Source organism: Macrosteles quadrilineatus, unplaced genomic scaffold, assembly GCF_028750875.1.
Source record: "Macrosteles quadrilineatus isolate MER2022 unplaced genomic scaffold, UCM_ALF_1.0 Scaffold_3__2_contigs__length_128488019, whole genome shotgun sequence".
NCBI lineage: Eukaryota > Metazoa > Arthropoda > Insecta > Hemiptera > Cicadellidae > Macrosteles > Macrosteles quadrilineatus.
The window spans coordinates 44,147,934-44,166,433 of NW_026542596.1; the positions used below are offsets into that span (position 1 = coordinate 44,147,934).

Here is an 18,500-nt window from a genome sequence, read left to right on the forward strand (position 1 = left end):
CAAGTTAAACAAATAGCTTCTTCCCTATAGGGAAATTCGCTAAAATCCAGTTAAAAGTTTTAATTTAACTGCAACTTAGTTAATCATTAATCATCACAATTGGGTAAAATAACGGGAGTTTGAGTTATTCCACAAAATAATGCTAGATTTTTGTAAACAGCGAAGTACTGTATGGCTCCATTAGGTAATGAAAACTGATGAATGAAGATAGCCTATGTCCTAAAGCAACCTCAGTAGCTCTTTCATCAAAACATGAGATACAATAATTATAATTGAGTTCGCATGTTGCATACGTGAAGTTCAACTAACTTAAATAAATTTTAAAAATCAAATAAGCAAAGATAACATTTGGAAAATTTAACGAAAATAACTACTTCCACCTTCCATATTTGAACCATCGCTAGTATTATTATTCTTTTATTTTGTATAATACTAAGTTTCTGGAGTAATATAAGAATGCCACACATAAGAAAGATACGCATTTATTTACACATCACATTCATACAACACAAAACAGCACACAAAAACATATCGTCTTGCAATATATTGTACTCTTTTCAGTTAAATATCTTATAAAACATTTTCTAAACGCAATCTACAGTTTATTTTCACGAAAGTTTATAAAAATATATGAATTGGGTATGTCACTCACCAACGGTTATAGAAACCTTTAGCGCCTAAGGGTTGATTTGTCATTTACTTGCATACAATACAGCTTATGAAGACGGAATGACGTAGTTGAGGATAAACTCATTATTTGATATTCCCAGCAACCAAAATAATCATTCAATGCGTTTAGTTTATCATTGTTATTTTAAAGAGTAAATGATACAAAAAACATCATTCCCGGAATAATTCCCTTTGCGTAGGCATTAAGATTTAAGTGCAAAATCATAAGTAAGTGTCATGGGCAAACTATTATAAAATTATTCAACAAAACCAAGAACCATAATTCTTAATGAGCCTGGCTTCCCTTCAACAATGTTGAATTCACATTACGTATCCACAGAAAAGCCTAGCAGACAAGCAGTAGCTAACATTAAGTGCCTTGTAGACAATACGAAACAAAGAGAATGTATAGATATTTCACTTTTCATATACAGTAAGTTAAACACATCCTTGAGATAATCAAGTATGTCCAGTTGCCCATTCATGTGTGTGATGGCATGTGTTGAGTTGATGTTAACAAAATCTTCCATGTTGGATGTAGCAAGAGGCCACTGTATATGTCAGACAAACACCTCCATCAGACGACTGGGGATAACCATTCTTCAGACAACCTCTCTTGTTTGCGTGTAGCAAGAGGCCACTGTATATGTCAGACAAACACCTCCATCAGACGACTGGGGACAACCATTCTTCAGACAACCTCTCTTGTTTGCGTGTAGCAAGAGGCCACTGTATATGTCAGACAAACACCTCCATCAGACGATTGGGGATAACCATTCTTCAGACAACCTCTCTTGTTTGCGTGTAGCAAGAGGCCACTGTATATGTCAGACAAACACCTCCATCAGACGATTGGGGATAACCATTCTTCAGACAACCTCTCTTGTCTGCATGTAGCAAGAGGCCACTGTATATGTCAGACAAACACCTCCATCAGACCATTGGGGATAACCATTCTTCAGACAACCTCTCTTGTTTGCGTGTAGCAAGAGGCCACTGTATATGTCAGACAAACACCTCCATCAGACGATTGGGGATAACCATTCTTCAGACAACCTCTCTTGTCTGCATGTAGCAAGAGGCCACTGTAGATGTCAGACAAACGCCTCCATCAGACGACTGGGGACAACCATTCTTCAGACAACCTCTCTTGTTTGCGTGTAGCAAGAGGCCACTGTAGATGTCAGACAAACGCCTCCATCAGACGATTGGGGATAACCATTCTTCAGACAACCTCTCTTGTCTGCATGTAGCAAGAGGCCACTGTAGATGTCAGACAAACGCCTCCATCAGACGACTGGGGACAACCATTCTTCAGACAACCTCTCTTGTTTGCGTGTAGCAAGAGGCCACTATAGATGTCAGACAAACGCCTCCATCAGACGACTGGGGACAACCATTTTTCATACAACCTCTCTTGTCTGCGTGTAGCAAGAGGCCGCTGTAGATGTCAGACAAACGCCTCCATCAGACGACTGGGGACAACCATTTTTCAGACAACCTCTCTTGTCTGCGTGTAGCAAGAGGCCGCTGTAGATGTCAGACAAACGCCTCCATCAGACGACTGGGGACAACCATTTTTCAGACAACCTCTCTTGTTTGCGTGTAGCAAGAGGCCACTGTATATGTCAGACAAACACCTCCATCAGACGACTGGGGACAACCATTCTTCAGACAACCTCTCTTGTTTGCGTGTAGCAAGAGGCCACTGTATATGTCAGACAAACACCTCCATCAGACGACTGGGGACAACCATTCTTCAGACAACCTCTCTTGTTTGCGTGTAGCAAGAGGCCACTGTATATGTCAGACAAACACCTCCATCAGACGATTGGGGATAACCATTCTTCAGACAACCTCTCTTGTTTGCGTGTAGCAAGAGGCCACTGTATATGTCAGACAAACACCTCCATCAGACGACTGGGGACAACCATTCTTCAGACAACCTCTCTTGTTTGCGTGTAGCAAGAGGCCACTGTATATGTCAGACAAACACCTCCATCAGACGATTGGGGATAACCATTCTTCAGACAACCTCTCTTGTTTGCGTGTAGCAAGAGGCCACTGTATATGTCAGACAAACACCTCCATCAGACGATTGGGGATAACCATTCTTCAGACAACCTCTCTTGTCTGCATGTAGCAAGAGGCCACTGTAGATGTCAGACAAACGCCTCCATCAGACGACTGGGGACAACCATTCTTCAGACAACCTCTCTTGTTTGCGTGTAGCAAGAGGCCACTATAGATGTCAGACAAACGCCTCCATCAGACGACTGGGGACAACCATTTTTCATACAACCTCTCTTGTCTGCGTGTAGCAAGAGGCCGCTGTAGATGTCAGACAAACGCCTCCATCAGACGACTGGGGACAACCATTTTTCAGACAACCTCTCTTGTCTGCGTGTAGCAAGAGGCCGCTGTAGATGTCAGACAAACGCCTCCATCAGACGACTGGGGACAACCATTTTTCAGACAACCTCTCTTGTCTGCGTGGCCATTGTCAGGTTTTCGTGAGCCGCATTTCTCCGGTTTAGTCTTCGAAGAACCGCCTTGAAGGCGCTGTGGACGTCAACGTTGGCGAAGCAGAACAGCACAGAAACGCAAAACCCCTGCAATATAAGTTAAACTATGTATTTCAAATTATATATACAAGAGATATAATTTCAAGCTTTTAATAGAAAAATATACAGTGTGTAAAAAATCATGTTTAATATAAAGCTTGTAAATGTTTATAACTAATATGTTTGGAAGTAATGTAAAGTATTAAGTATAACTACACTGGTGTACCACTTAAGGTATTCTTCAGTTTATGTACAATTGCTTTTAGCGAATTTCCCTATAGGGAAGTAGCTATTACCGTAGGTGGCATGGTAAGACGTAGGCCCGGGACCGATTTACTTTTTCATTTTGATGTCCCCAGAGGCCAAAAACACCATTTGTTCAAATTTTTATATATGTATATATATATATATATATATATAGATTTATATATATATGTGTCCGTGAACACGATAGCTTGAGTAATTTTTGTCCGATTTTGATGAAATTTGGTTTGAAGGTGTAAGGCGGGATAAACTTGAATGAGTTCGCGAACCAGCATGATCGGACCATGGAAACAGGGTTTTATGGGGGGTTTTATGGGGTAAAAATTGGTTTTTCTAATTTTTTACCCTCTAAACACAAAATTTCCCAATTTCTCTCCGGACCTTTTTAAAGAGCTTAAAAAAAGAAATAATTCAGTATATCCAAGTGTTTTTGTACAATTATTGGTTACGGAGAAAATTCAAAAAAATGTTATTTTAATATTCCCATGTTATTCTTATGGAGAATATTGTAAAATGTTGTAGTTTGCTTGTTTATGGATATATTTTAATCAAACTTGGTAAATTTATTTATTTTATACAAAGTTATTCATATTTTACCAAAAGTACACTTTTTTACCCTCCCTGTAGCACCAAGCCTAGGTACTCATAAAACCTAATGTTAATTAAATACATTCAATTAAAAATCAATTCAGGCAAATGGAAATTCGCTTAGTCGGCAGGTTTGCTGCGGCGGGGGTATTTGAATGATAGTTTTAAAATAATTCAAATACGACGATCATCAACGAAAAGTAAAAACAGATTTGCAACGTATATTTCAAACAAACTCGATACGTCATGGAAATTTATTCATCATCATGTTGCTTAGGTCATTAATCAATGTTTATCGAGCATAGTCACTCTTTCATAAATTTTTGTGGATTTAACCGAATTTAACGGCTTAGTATTGTGTTTGGATACATTGTTTGATCAAATGTGCCAATTAATTTTAATATTATAGTTTAAATCTTGGTGATATTTATGAGGGTATATGGTTTATCTAGGTTACAATCATTTCATATATAGAATACTGTTAAATTTATAACTCCCCAAATCGCTTAATCATCCTCACTTAACTCATATTATGAAAATCTTTTGTCAAAATATTTTTTAATAATTACCTGTGATGAAACCATGACGGCGGAGAATATCTGGTACACCTTCTCCCACGAGGAGTGTGGCTCTGGACGGAAGGGGATGAGGATGTGGTGGATGCCGAAGAGTGGAACAAGGATGAGCGCTGCCCGGACCGCCTTGCGTAGACCAATAGGAGCGGGGTTGGCAGAGTTGATGTGGAGTTTGGTGAGCAATACTCTAACAACGTTGATAAGAAACGCTAGACTCGCGAGCATCGACAGACACACAGGAACTGTCAGGATCCACTGAGTGTAGCTGTCGTTCATCCAGCATCTAGACAGACACAGTTTGGTGAACAATACTCTAACTACATTGATGTGGAACGCTAGACTCGCGAGCATCGACAGACACCCAGGAACTTTCAGGATCCCCTGAGTGTAGCTGTCGTTCATCCAGCATCTAGACAGATACAGTTTGGTGAGCAACACTCTGACTACATTGATGAGGAACACTAGACTTGCGAGCATCGACAGATACACAGAAACTGTCAGGATCCACTGAGTGTAGCTGTCGTTCATCCAGCATCTAGACAGACACAGTATGGTGAGCAACACTCTGACTATATTGATGAGGAACACTAGACTCGCGAGCATCGACAGATACACAGAAACTGTCAGGATCCCCTGAGTGTAGCTGTGGTTCATCCAGCATCTAGACAGATACAGTTTGGTGAGCAACACTCTGACTACATTGATGAGGAACACTAGACTTGCGAGCATCGACAGATACACAGAAACTGTCAGGATCCACTGAGTGTAGCTGTCGTTCATCCAGCATCTAGACAGACACAGTATGGTGAGCAACACTCTGACTACATTGATGTGGAACGCTAGACTCGCGAGCATCAACAGACACACTGGAACTGTCAGAATCCACTGAGTGTAGCTGTCGTTCATCCAACATCTCAGAGGGATACAGTGTTTTGAGTGGCTACGATGATTTCCCAAGTAAATAAGTTACAAAATTACCATGTCTGGCTGGTTGGTTTGTAACTTCTCGTTTAAACCCTATGCAAGTGATATTTGTAGAGATCTAGTAATTTAATCTGGATAACCGATATTAACTAAATTTACTTCCAGAAATACTTGATCCAATATCTTACTGGTTGGTATCTTCGGGCGTCTGATATCTGACGCTGGCGTATAGAGCAGTGATGAGCACGGGAACGCCCCATCCCAGGAAGTAGAACCACCTCATCGCCCAGTTGTCCTTGACGAAGACGACGACCAAGGCGAGGTGAAGGTGGAGACCCTCGCAGAACATCCAGAAGTAGTTGGCCACCATCAGGTACTGTATGACGACATGCAGCACTTGACAGAAGCTCTGCGAATGGAGAGTAATACGTGGAATAAAACTGGAATAATCTTCACAGTGGTAATATTTCCGGGTGAACGTTATTTGTAGGATGGTATGAGTTCAGTAATTAAGCAATTTCGAAGTTTGAATGAGATTATGAAACTAGAAATACTCAGTGTCTTTTGAAACGTTGAGAACCAATCTAAACATTTGTAAGCTCATTGAAAACAGAAAGTTTTGTAGTGGAGTCCTTTGTGTATTGAAAAAAAAATAACTGACAAGTTTGTTTTGCTAACGTCAAACTGTTTATTTGCTCCCTTGAGAAAATCATGTATTTCCTTAAGTACAGTATTCGTCTCAAGCTTGCTTTCTACTAATTATTTTCTAAATATGATAAATATTAAGATTTATTTTAGTAACTGTATTTTAGTATTGTTGTAAGAGAACGGGTGATCGAAAATAGTGTCAGTTTTGTTTTCCTAGGTGTAGGTAAGAATCTGTAAGTCAAAATATGACATTATTTTATCCGCAAACATGGTCTGATGCAATAATAAACGTTGAATATGCTGTTAACTCCACTTTGTTAAATGAGACTTTTTTACTTACTAGATTCTGACTGATCACTGAAGGGTTTCCAACCACTTTGTGGTACCAGACCAACCACGCGAGGTCATTACCAGCGAAACTGAGGAACAGATGGACGTGGATAGCTATCCTGGTACATCGTAGACTTCTGGAACAGAGAGTAAACTGTAACGTACAAGGTTATGACTGATCACTGAAGGGTTTCCAACCACTTTGTGGTAACAGACCAACCACGTGAGGTCATTACCAGCGAAACTGAGGAACAGATGGACGTGGATAGCGATCCTGGTACAGTACAACGAAGACTTCTGTAACAGAGAGTAAACTGTAACGTACAAGGTTATGACTGATCACTGGAGGGTTTCCAACCACTTTGTGGTAACAGACCAACCACGCGAGGCCATTACCAGCGAAACTGAGGAACAGATGGACGTGGATAGCGATCCTGGTACAACGTAGACTTCTGTAACGTAAATTACAATTAAAATTCATTTTCGTAGCCCCAGGATTGGGTAATATGACAAATGGTTAAAACATACCTCGTCAGACAATCCTTAACATGAAGTGTCGAAATTGCTACATATGTTTCGGCGGTTATTTACTGATCTCCGCCATTGTCAGGCAAACAAAAGGATCCACTTGATGTGTCGTCAGAATAAATAAATAAAACACAATTTTACAAAACATAAAAACGAACATGATAGGCCTATCAATTACACGCACTGCCGTGGACATGGCAGGAAGCAGATTGTGTCTGCTTACAACTATAGTATTTTTATTTATCCAATATTTTGTATCAACTATTCCTGGTTTGAAGATAAAAACCCTCAACGTATATTTTCTAGCGTTCTTTGAAAATACAGAAGATAAGACCCTTGTGACAAAATTTGGAGGTAGGCCTACCACCAGTCACAACTAAGACCTATGTAACCTAGGTGTCATCATTAGCATGTTAAAGCGAGTTCTAACAGTTCCACACAATAGTGTATCGAGTTCGCAGTTTGCAAGGCAATCAGAAACTGCATTGGTATGCATTCTATCTTCATTGTATGTAACTAATTGTATTGTATTTTGTTATTTTCATGTGTTATGCTTAATTAGACCTATGAAGATTGGGAAAACATCACAGGAAATTTAACTGTATAAATGGGAGATATAAACAGTTATAAAACTGTAAAAATTAAAACGAAAATGTATGGTCAAAGATAAAAAAACCGAATGTTTTATAGATTAGGTTATTTTTTCCCGGTAATATTATGAAATCTGACACCGTCACTGGCCGGAAAAAATTATTGGGTCTTGTAGGCAATTCACTTATCCACCGGTATATATGAGTACTATTTTTTCAAACAAATAATCCTCATGGATTAAAAATGTTTGATACCGTAGTAATTAGATAATGTGTTGAGTTTCCAAAAAATAATAAAAAAATAATCTTGGTCAACAATACCATACCATATATTTTTATTCAGCTAAAACTACAAAAATCCTTGACGCTTTTGGATTTATATCAAAATGCTTTTATAGGCGAGCGACAAATATACTAAAATATATTTTAGTAATATCATAATTTATGCTTTTTCTACATATAAATTATTCAAAGAATTTCGGAATTGCTGTTGCGGACTGTCAATGTATTCCTTTGTGCTGTTTATTCGCTGAAATGACACATTGCTTTTAAACACACACTGTTAACGACCACAGTAATAACTTCGTCCAAAGGGTCTATTAACGGTTGTAATGCAATTGAGTATGATTACACGTCACTGTATATGATTAGGTTTAGTTTCCATATGTTTGATATTGAAATTCGGATATACTTTATCATTGTGGTGGAATGATAAGGTTTTATACTTCCACCATGTTTTATGGTTTTATCACATAAAATCTGGATTGATTCGGAATCATTAAAGAAAGAAATACAATCTTTCTGCATACTGATATTTAAGACCGTTTACATGTTTGAAGACTCAAGGTTATTTTAATTAAATTTGGGTTTCAATGAGTCTAAATATTAAATGTACCTAAGTTATAATAATTCAATTAGGAGCTGCTACATCGGTCTGTAGGTACAACAATAGTGTCTTAAATTTGCTGTGACAGTACATTATATAAAAGGCTAGCTTAGATAAGAGCTCAGTAACAACTAAGATATTGGGTCTTACAATTGTTTATACCTGTCATTATTGATTTAGCTAAATATTTATAATTGTTGTATACTGCCTAACTATAAAAATATTTAGTAAATAAAATTACTTTACCTGAATGTAAAGAATATGATGAGAGAGATGATCAGAGCAGCAAAGGAGATTGAGTATCCAGTGATGTAGAGATTATTGACAATCTCCCTGAACTAGAAACATAGAAATTGTATTCAAGAGTATCAACACTCCCACCAACATTGAGAATAAATTTAAATGAGCTGTAGTAAAACAAATAACCGTCTAACGTGCTAAAAGGTGTTATTTTCCTATTGATGTAAATAGTTTTTTTACACAGCTTAAAATGGGGAATCAATACATGTTTTAGAAATAACTTAAATACTACTCAACTCTATAGTTGGACCTGATCTGAAAGTGAAAAATTCTCCATGAACAATACATTTTAAAAAATTTCGTGTTTATGAGTAAAACTTAATTAAATAGCTTTTAAAATTGTCTAGATAACAGAAGTACAACAACATAATACCTCTTAACCAGCATAAAATATCCAGGTTCAGATAAAGTTGTTCGTATTTGCCCTAGTTAAAAAATAACCGCAAATCGTATCCCGTCCATTTCGTCACGAAAATTGATAAAGTGAAAATGTAGAATTAATTAGCACATTAAAAATATAGGCGAAAATCATTGTCGAGAGATTAACTAAATTTCAACATCGATAATCATAGTTATTTGCATTGGCAAGTCTAATGCAACCGACATATTCTTTTGAAATTAAACTGAACTTATTCAACCATTCTCAGACCCAATTGGGTCAAAATCGTTATTATTACAGTGTCACTCAAAATCGATCAACAATCAATATTTGTATGTGTATTAACCATATTAAATGTGATTCAGTAAAAGTATACACATATGTTTTTAGTATCATTAGACGTGTGTACAGAAGAGCCCTCAATAGCATATATGTCATAGTAGTATGTGTTGTAGTATTTACCGCCAGATCATGTAGGTCCACACAGGTAGTGTAGTTAGACCAAGGACGTCCTGTAGAAGGATGTCTGAACCAGGTTCCGTTCTGTAGACAGCTGCGATACGCCGTCCCTAACAATACAGGCCATACAATATACGCTAGGTGTTATTAAACACATTTTATTTTGAACAGTGCAAAATTCAACCTCGAAGCACTCTATGTGTTGCTTTAGTTATTTAAGTTTTTATGTAGCCTGGCAATCAGATGTTCACTATAGTTCGGCCGCTTAGAAAACGACCTGCGCGCTAATGCTAAACCAATGTTGGAGGAGGTCGCTTTCTAAGTGGCCGAACTTTAGTTTTATTCTTGAGAAAACTAAGCAGGACAAACTTTTATATGGTTCAAAACTGCTTCCTCCTGTTTTTACGGGTTTAATGCCACAGTTTTGAGAACGTCACGTCGGCCGGCTGATTAGCAAGGTTGTAAAATTTATAAAAAATCATTTAAACATTGCGGAGAAGCTTAATTGTTAATTGGCGCAACAGATGTTTCGGTAGGCCAGGGGCTGCGGCGTGACCGACTTTTGTCTCGTCTCAGTCTTCGTCTTGTCAACAGAGGAGGCTATGTTGAAAGTAACGCTGATCATCCACTCCATTCTACAGTTACCCTCTATATTTAGGTCAAAATACGCACGTAAACATTACGTTGATGTCTTAGTAAAGCGTTTAAATTATTACTAATAGTACATCCTTTTACGCCACACTACATTATTTTGACGAACTTCCCACGGAAGGATTTAGTCCAGAAAACAGCTGTTTGCCGCAAGCTTAATTAAATTGGGTATCATTACGTACTAAATAACCTCCCTTAAAGGTTATGACTAGTGATTGTTAATCCAATCACACACAGGGAACACCAGCAAGTGTTGGTAGTAATATATAAGGATTTGAACAGATTTAGTAGTATGGCATAAAATATCGTACGTCACTCGTCCAAAATGTGTTTACCGGACTCGTATGGTAATCCCGTACTCGACTTCGTCACGCACGGGAACGACCACAATCGTCCGGTAAACACTTATTTTCAGGACTAGTAACGTAATATACTATTATACGATATACCTTGAACTGTATCAGTATCCAGTCCAATAGCAGAACCCTAAATTATTCATGCTAAGTTTATTGCTAAGTAAGCATGGCCTAATTTTACACGTAATCGCTAGTTTTCAAAATTTGCTCAAATTTACAACATTAAATTCGATAAAAATATAAAAATTATTTTTATTCGATAGTTGATAAAAAAACTAGTTGCACAATGCAAAGATGTAACATATGTTAACTATGAAACAATGACATGTTATGCATAATGCTTAAGTGTTTACTGTATAATTAATCATTGTTATGTAATGATTCTAGTCAATTAGTTAAATTTACCTCACTCCCATTTTCAGGTATTTGTTTGTGTTCCTAGGATAATGAATTGCTTATTAAATAAATAAATTAATGAATTATTAAATCCAGTTTATTTATGCGTATATCAGATAGTTGAGTCACTTAAAAATGGAATTTATTGTTATTTAGGGAGATAAAACTATTAAATATTTCAGCCCAAAAAAGGTTTTTATGGTATTTTACGGCCATTTATTATGACCGTTTTAGAAACCAAACTAACAGACCAATCCAGGAGAAATCAAGTTTTTGAAATATATTAACTACGAGCAGTAAATAATTAAATATACATTAAATTAAAACCTAATGAGTATATTATAACCCTCTTTGGACAAGTCTCTTTATATTCTTCACATTTTAACCATATTCAATCCGTCAAAAAAGTATTGAGTCCCAGAGCCATGTAATAAACATTTATCAATATAAGGCCATTTCCAGACGAATGGTTATTAAAACTTCTGCACAAAGGTAATTGAGTTTTTTTTGTATTTTGTCCTAATTATAAATGTTGTCCAGTGTTGTAAAGTCTATCGTCAGTTTCTGTCTGGAGCAAACGTGAATTTTAATTAAAAACGTAAAACGTGTACTAATGGTCCATTTTATTTCGTAGATATCCAATATTTAAAAATATATTACAAACCATCTGCTCTTTTAACATGTGTTTATGTATTAGCCTACACATTTAAAATTACTAGATCACGAAAACCCCCAAATATAAACTTACAACAGTTGCAAAAATAAACTAAGCGTCATATCTAAGACTGATCCTTGTTTCGCTGTAAAAATTAAAGCTTAAGGTCATAAAAAGTAATGATATACAGGTAAACTTACGTGATGGATCAAATCCTGTGACGAATTTAGGACAAGGTACCGTGGCACGAGTACCAGGGGGCGTCGCATCCCAACAGGCCCAACCGTCAAACACTGTGGGGCACCATGTTTCTGCAACAGAATATACGTCAAACGCTATTGGGCATCATGGTTCTGCAACAAAATATATGTCAAACACTATGGGGCACTATGGTTCTGCAACAAAATATACGTCAAACACTATGGGGCACTATGACTCTGCAACAAAATATATGTCAAACACTATGGGGCACTATGACTCTGCAACAAAATATACGTCAAACACTATTGGGCACTATGACTCTGCAACAAAATATACGTCAAACACTATGTGGTACAATGGTTCTGCAACAAAATATACGTCGAACACTATGGGGCACTATGGCTCTGCAACAAAATATACGTCAAACACTATGGGGCACTATGACTCTGCAACAAAATATGCGTCAAACACTATGGGATATTATGGTTCTGCAAGAAGATAACAGTATACCTCAAACACTATAGGGAATCATGGTTCTGCGACAAAATATACGTCAAACACTATGGGGAATCATGGTTCTGCAACAAAAAAAATACATTAAACAACATGGGGTACCATGGTTCTGCGACAAAACATACGTCAAACAATGTCGGTCACAATGGTTCTGAAACAAAATATACTTCAAACATTGCCACCTGAGTTCGGAACGCAACATTCTAAGTCTTATACTGTTGCGCGCCAAGACTTTTTAATTCAGACAAAAAAGTCAATATGTAGTTAGAAAGGATTTTATGAATTTAACTTGACTGTTGCTATCCATCATCACATCAAATTAGCAAATGATGAATTATACTTTAAATAGTATGAACGATAAATGTTCATTCCTGGTTTGACCTGAAATATGTTCTAACAACTTCAAATCCAATCTGTAAGTCGAAATTTTTATTGACCTAACAAATTTGGATAGTTACAAAAAAGTTACAAAATGTAAATAGTAATTACTTCCTGCTGATTTCTTACATTTTAAATAGACTTGCAATCGTATCAAAAATAAATATACTAAACACTCTTTTCTAAAAGGTTATTTCATGAAAAGAACGCAGTTTGTATGGTTTAGTTACTCATGATAACAGGGAACGCAGCCTAACAAAGTGTTTTAACGAACATTTCTTCAAGGATTAATTACATTTCCACCCCACCCATTCTATGCTGTGACTTATTTACGGGAAAATTTGTGGAATTATTTTACCATGAAGGAAGATTCATTTGCAGACCTTTTATGAGAGAATGATTAAACATTTAAAATTTAACATTTAACAACATAAAATGGATGAAGAAATTATGTTAATAATAGTTTACTGAGTGATATATTACTTTAAGTGTTAATTCCTACACAAACCTGTAAATTGTCTTACTATAATAATATTGTGCGTTGTTAACTGAAAACAAGATTAATAATAAGTTTTTCCAACAGATACTACACAAATTTTAAACCAAATTTTGCAATCATTGTTTCCCTTTCTCATGAAGTGCATTTCTAAATTTATTAATGGGACGAAGTACTCCATTGGAATTCAGATGATAGTATCAAAAGAAGCGATGACTGTGATTAAAACGTGGAGAGAGTCAATGAAAATCGCTATTAGTTTGATATTCAAATGGTTGAGATATTCAGATAATGATACGATTAACTCGGATATCCCCCGCAGTTTAATAATCGTGTGACTAATACAACCGTACGACAATGTATGGCAGATATTATTGGCAATATTATTAATTGCACTATTGAGGTATCAATAATATTGATACCAATAATATTGGGTGGCTCAAATTCCAAGAAACCATTGAATTTGATTTGCCTATACGGTATGACGTTTTGGTTACTTAATTGTCCAACTTTATTGGCGTATAAAGCGTAAAGCGGGTATTTCAAACATATTCATAAATTTCTAGTATTATAGAGTTTTTATATTATCACATCTTATCTAATATGTGGGTTTATATATATTTTATGCTACATGTGAGTAAATATTACTGCAGCATAATTTGTACCGAGTACTGTGCTTGCGTTCATCGATAAACTCTTATCGGTTTCCCACATTGGTTTCTGAAACGAGCGTTTTAGAGTAGTGATAAAAATACAATAAGAAAACACCCTATTGAAAAAGATTGTTTTTTTAATGAGGGTTTTTAATAGTACACATTTTCTAAGTTGACGACTAATACTAAAAGGTTCAGTAGGTCAAGAGATCTAAATAACTGGTCGATAGTTGTAGGCTATGTAATGGAATCTAACCTTGTATTAATATTAAAAGGCAAGTATTTCCAAAATGTTATGTAACAACTACTCTTTGTAACTATGTTACAATGGCATACATGATTGGAATTATTCTTACATTTTCTTTTATATTATTTTAAAACTATTTCTAAAATAATATATTTTGAGTTATCCCACACATGTTGATATAAATACATGATGAAAAACATAATTCCATAGGAAGCACTTGAAGTGTTATTGTTGCATGAAATATCATGCAGATTTAGATTTGAAAATTCTAAAGAATTTTCATGCAATTTTTCTAAAGAATTTCTGTTCGTTAAAACGAAAGCAGACCAAACTAGGTACTCTAATATTTGTGGGTATGTTGGGAAGAGAAACTCGACACTATGATTGTTTACCATTGGAATCTTCGTTCTAAAGACAGTCCAGTGAAACATTTATTCATGGAAACCTCGTAATGTGTTAGTCTATTAAATGCTACTTTCCTATAGACACATAATATAGAAACCGATGTATACTAGAAGAGGGAACACACACATACAAGCTCATAATAACCGTACTAAATCTTACTTTTTCTTACCACTGCATGGTAATGATCACAAGGCTACACCTGGAAACAGTACGCAAAATAAATCATTTACGCTCCAGAGTGAGAGTGGATCAATCCCACTCGCTAATCAGCTAATTTCACTGTTGGTGTTTCTACCCCAACCACAGCCGCGGATCGGGTACGTCAACAACCGGTAAACTAATAGCATAACCTAAATAACATTTTATACACAACAGAAAAGTTAATGCGTGTGTTATGATAAGTTCATTATGGTGTTAATCTGGTTAATTAAGTTAATCTTCCTAGCCTTGGAAGCGGAGCGCGGAGAGAGGAACGCGGAGAGCGGACTCCTCTCGGCTTAGGTAATTTTAACGTTACCGTTTTCCTAGAAGTGGAGCAGAACGCCATTGTTAATCACTTTTCCGCTCTCCGCTCTCCACCCTCCGCGCTTCTCTTCCGCGTCTAGGAAACCCCAGCTTAACGAAATTTATGTATACAGTTCTCGAGTGGCAATGACCTACTTTGCGCTTTTAAACACAAATAGCTATTACTCACCATCAACAGTATAAAACACAAGCTCTTGTCGTTGTTGTCTTCGTCTGTCATCACAGTCTTGCTTTAGTCTCAACAGGAACTTCACATTCGGGTCAATCGTGGTGTTCACAATCTCCGTTCTTTCATCTTCCGCCATCTTGGGCTCTCTGAAAAATAATTTGTTTACAGTCAAATCAGATGTTGTACAGAAAATGAGGATATACCATTAGGTTTGCATCTATTTCGATCCAACTCACACAACTTTCGAGTTTAAAGTTGCTCAAATGTAGTTTCAAACATATAGCAACTGTGCGGACATTGGTGGGAAAACTAGGAATATCAACAGCTGACGCTACAGTTTGTGTACTGTAGGGTTTGGTTGTTCTCTTACAATATGTTGCAATAATAGCCCAGGCACTTTAGGTAAAAAAATAGAACAAATTAATAACTAGCTGATTTTTGGTATGGTGTTAGTATGTCATTAGGTAAGTATTTCCTGAAAGTTCCCCTCACTTCCTCCGCTTGCTTCCCCAGTAAAGGGCTAGAAAGGGTCTAAGTGACGTAAAAATACAAAAATCTTTATTGAGTGACACCAGTGTCACCGATTTTAATGGTTTTAGTCTTAAATCATTCAGAATGAAAGTGGTCATGCTAAACAATTGCCGCAACAATAATTCATAGCACTTTAAGGCGTTTTATTTGATATATTTTAATTTTTGTTTTAAAAAAATATATATAAAAAAATAAATAAAACTCTTGCATCATTTGTAAGATATGTATTATTGGACTTTCTTTACCTTAGTTTTTTTAAATCTTATTTACAACTAATACTCACATATCAACAAATAAAAAATAGCTAAGATAAGTTAATAATTTTTCCTGCACATTTTAGAATAGTACGGATCGGTTTCTGGGGGCGAATTTCAACCCGTCCAAAATAAAGCATATTCTTAACCTACATACAACCTTTCTTGTAACTACAATCCCGCATCAACATCTTCATCATCCAACAGAGATGTGAGAGGTCCATTGGCGCAGCCTCCAAAACAGCGGCTACACATGGCAGAACAAGTTGAGTTTAGATGCCTCTTCCCTTGATAAACAATCTGTCGATGGATAAACAGATTTGAGTCATATACTAATTTTATAATGTCTTCCCTAATAATCTGGGCAGCCTCTTCAACTATTTTCTTGCGCTGGTCTCCAAATCCGTCATTCTATCAGCGTTCCATGACCCCCGCAATAGTTTGTGAGAAGTATCACTCAACGTTACAACTGTTACATTTCCCCTTCCCACCTAAGTCGAAAATGTAATTTTCTCCCTTAAATGCTCAGACAGCTTCCTAACTAAGTATTATTAACTGTAAATTTCCTTTCCTGGTAAAAATTCTTCCATTTTTTCTAATAGCTCAGTGATGCTAAACTAGGATTCGTCGTTATTTTCAATGCAACAACATAATTTTAAAACTGCATCCCTTTTAGTGACGTCTTCCGGTCTACCTACACCTTTTTCTGATGGGTTTCTAAAAAATGTAGAATAACAGTCACGGCAATACTTTGCTTGGGTGGCTACTAAATCTCCAACACCGGCTATTCGGGATAAAATCAACTGACCCCATTCATCTTTACGTTCTATAGCAGGTTTCTTGACGGAGTTAAATATTGGTAGGGTAAGCACTTTATGTACAACCTTTCTATATTTTTGTGGGAGTTTTGTACTGGCTCAGTTCAAGGCATCTTTGCCACAAAAAAAACAGTGAACTTTAATGTCAAACACCAAATCGATGCTTCAACGAGAAAGAGAGAGGCGACTAGGGCCTTCCTCTGGGTCCGAAAAGGACAAATCAGATGACTGATGCTGCGACACAATTAGCTGCAGCAATGGACGATGGTTGTGTATACAATGTTTGACACTTTTCATGGACCTTTAAGGATGTTTTACCTTCCTAAATAAGTCGAACGTTGTCCCCACGCTCTTCACTGGCATGTAAAAGAGCAGCAATACCTCGGGTGAGGACATTTTTTCAGGTTCCCTGCTTCGAGAAGGCTCTCTCCACACAAGATGCAGCTTCCCATGACACCAAGCGAAATATGCGTAGCTTCGAAACTGTATTTTAATTCAAGTCCATTTATTATGAAGTTTGTGTGAAAATAGACTTAAGTGATGATCCATACCATTTTCCACTTGTCAACAATCACAACACCTATATAAAGCAAAATTGTTCTATTACTTATTCACATCACATATTGTAAATGAACAATTGTACCACGAGTCTTCTAAAACAATTTCAAACATAATTATGTTTTTAGCGAATTTTCCCTATAGGGAATAAGCTATTACCATAGTACTCATGGTAAGCAAAAAAAGTGGGCAAAAATTGGGTTTTCCCATTTTTGACCCTAAAAACTTAAAATTTAGCATTTTCTTTCCAAAACATATTGTAGAGCTTAAAAAAAATAATTTTGTATATTGAAGCGTTATTATGCGCCTTTACGGAGAAAATTCCAAAAAACTGTAAATTTATGTAATATATTATCATATTTTGAAAATGGATTCATTTCATACTAAAATATTAACATTTTACAAAAAAAACTTTTTACCCTTCCTGATACAGCAAACCTAAGTACATGTTATTTAAATAGGGAATAATTGTGATATTTTTAAGGACACATTTTAGTGTAAATTCAAATCAGGCAAATGGAAATTTGCTTAGTCTGCAGGTTTGCTGCGGCGGGGGTATTTTACGTATAAAGCTGTGTACGTACATAATAACAGGTGAGAAAGCATTGTTGGGCAAACATTTTTTTTTTTCAGAGCTACCAACCCAAAATATCCAAACTTAAATTACTCAACATCCTATAGGTTTTATGATTTATTTTTTCGTATCCATGGATATGAGGGTTTTTAATATTATTATTTATTAGCATTCTTTATGTGAGTTTATTTATTAATTAGACCATTTTAAGTTATAAATGAGAAATTAAATAGTCAAAAATGCGCGCGCGAAGGATTCATACGCCTTTACATCTATATTTTGGTCTTACTATGCCCATCCAAAATCACACTAATGATTTATATAATTGTTTCCCAGATTTTAAAATTTTCTTGAATATATTTCAGGACAAATAACAAATAATAAGTTGGGGTAGTAGCTGTCAAAAACTGAAATTC

General features: G+C 36.2%; 1 protein-coding gene across 1 annotated transcript; it reads right to left on the reverse strand.

Moving 5' to 3' along the window:
* Positions 1-2,984: 2,984 nt before the first annotated feature.
* Positions 2,985-17,348, reverse strand: LOC128989154 (calcitonin gene-related peptide type 1 receptor-like). Its single transcript, XM_054411023.1, has 10 exons — positions 17,271-17,348; positions 16,310-16,434; positions 15,350-15,495; positions 11,963-12,073; positions 9,708-9,814; positions 8,813-8,904; positions 6,573-6,699; positions 5,773-5,993; positions 4,655-4,943; positions 2,985-3,281 (listed from the first exon to the last, which is right to left on the reverse strand). The coding sequence occupies exons 1-10, from the start codon at positions 17,346-17,348 to the stop codon at positions 3,141-3,143; spliced, it is 1,437 nt and encodes a 478-aa protein (XP_054266998.1). The 3' UTR covers positions 2,985-3,140.
* Between the last annotated feature and the right edge of the window lie 1,152 nt (positions 17,349-18,500).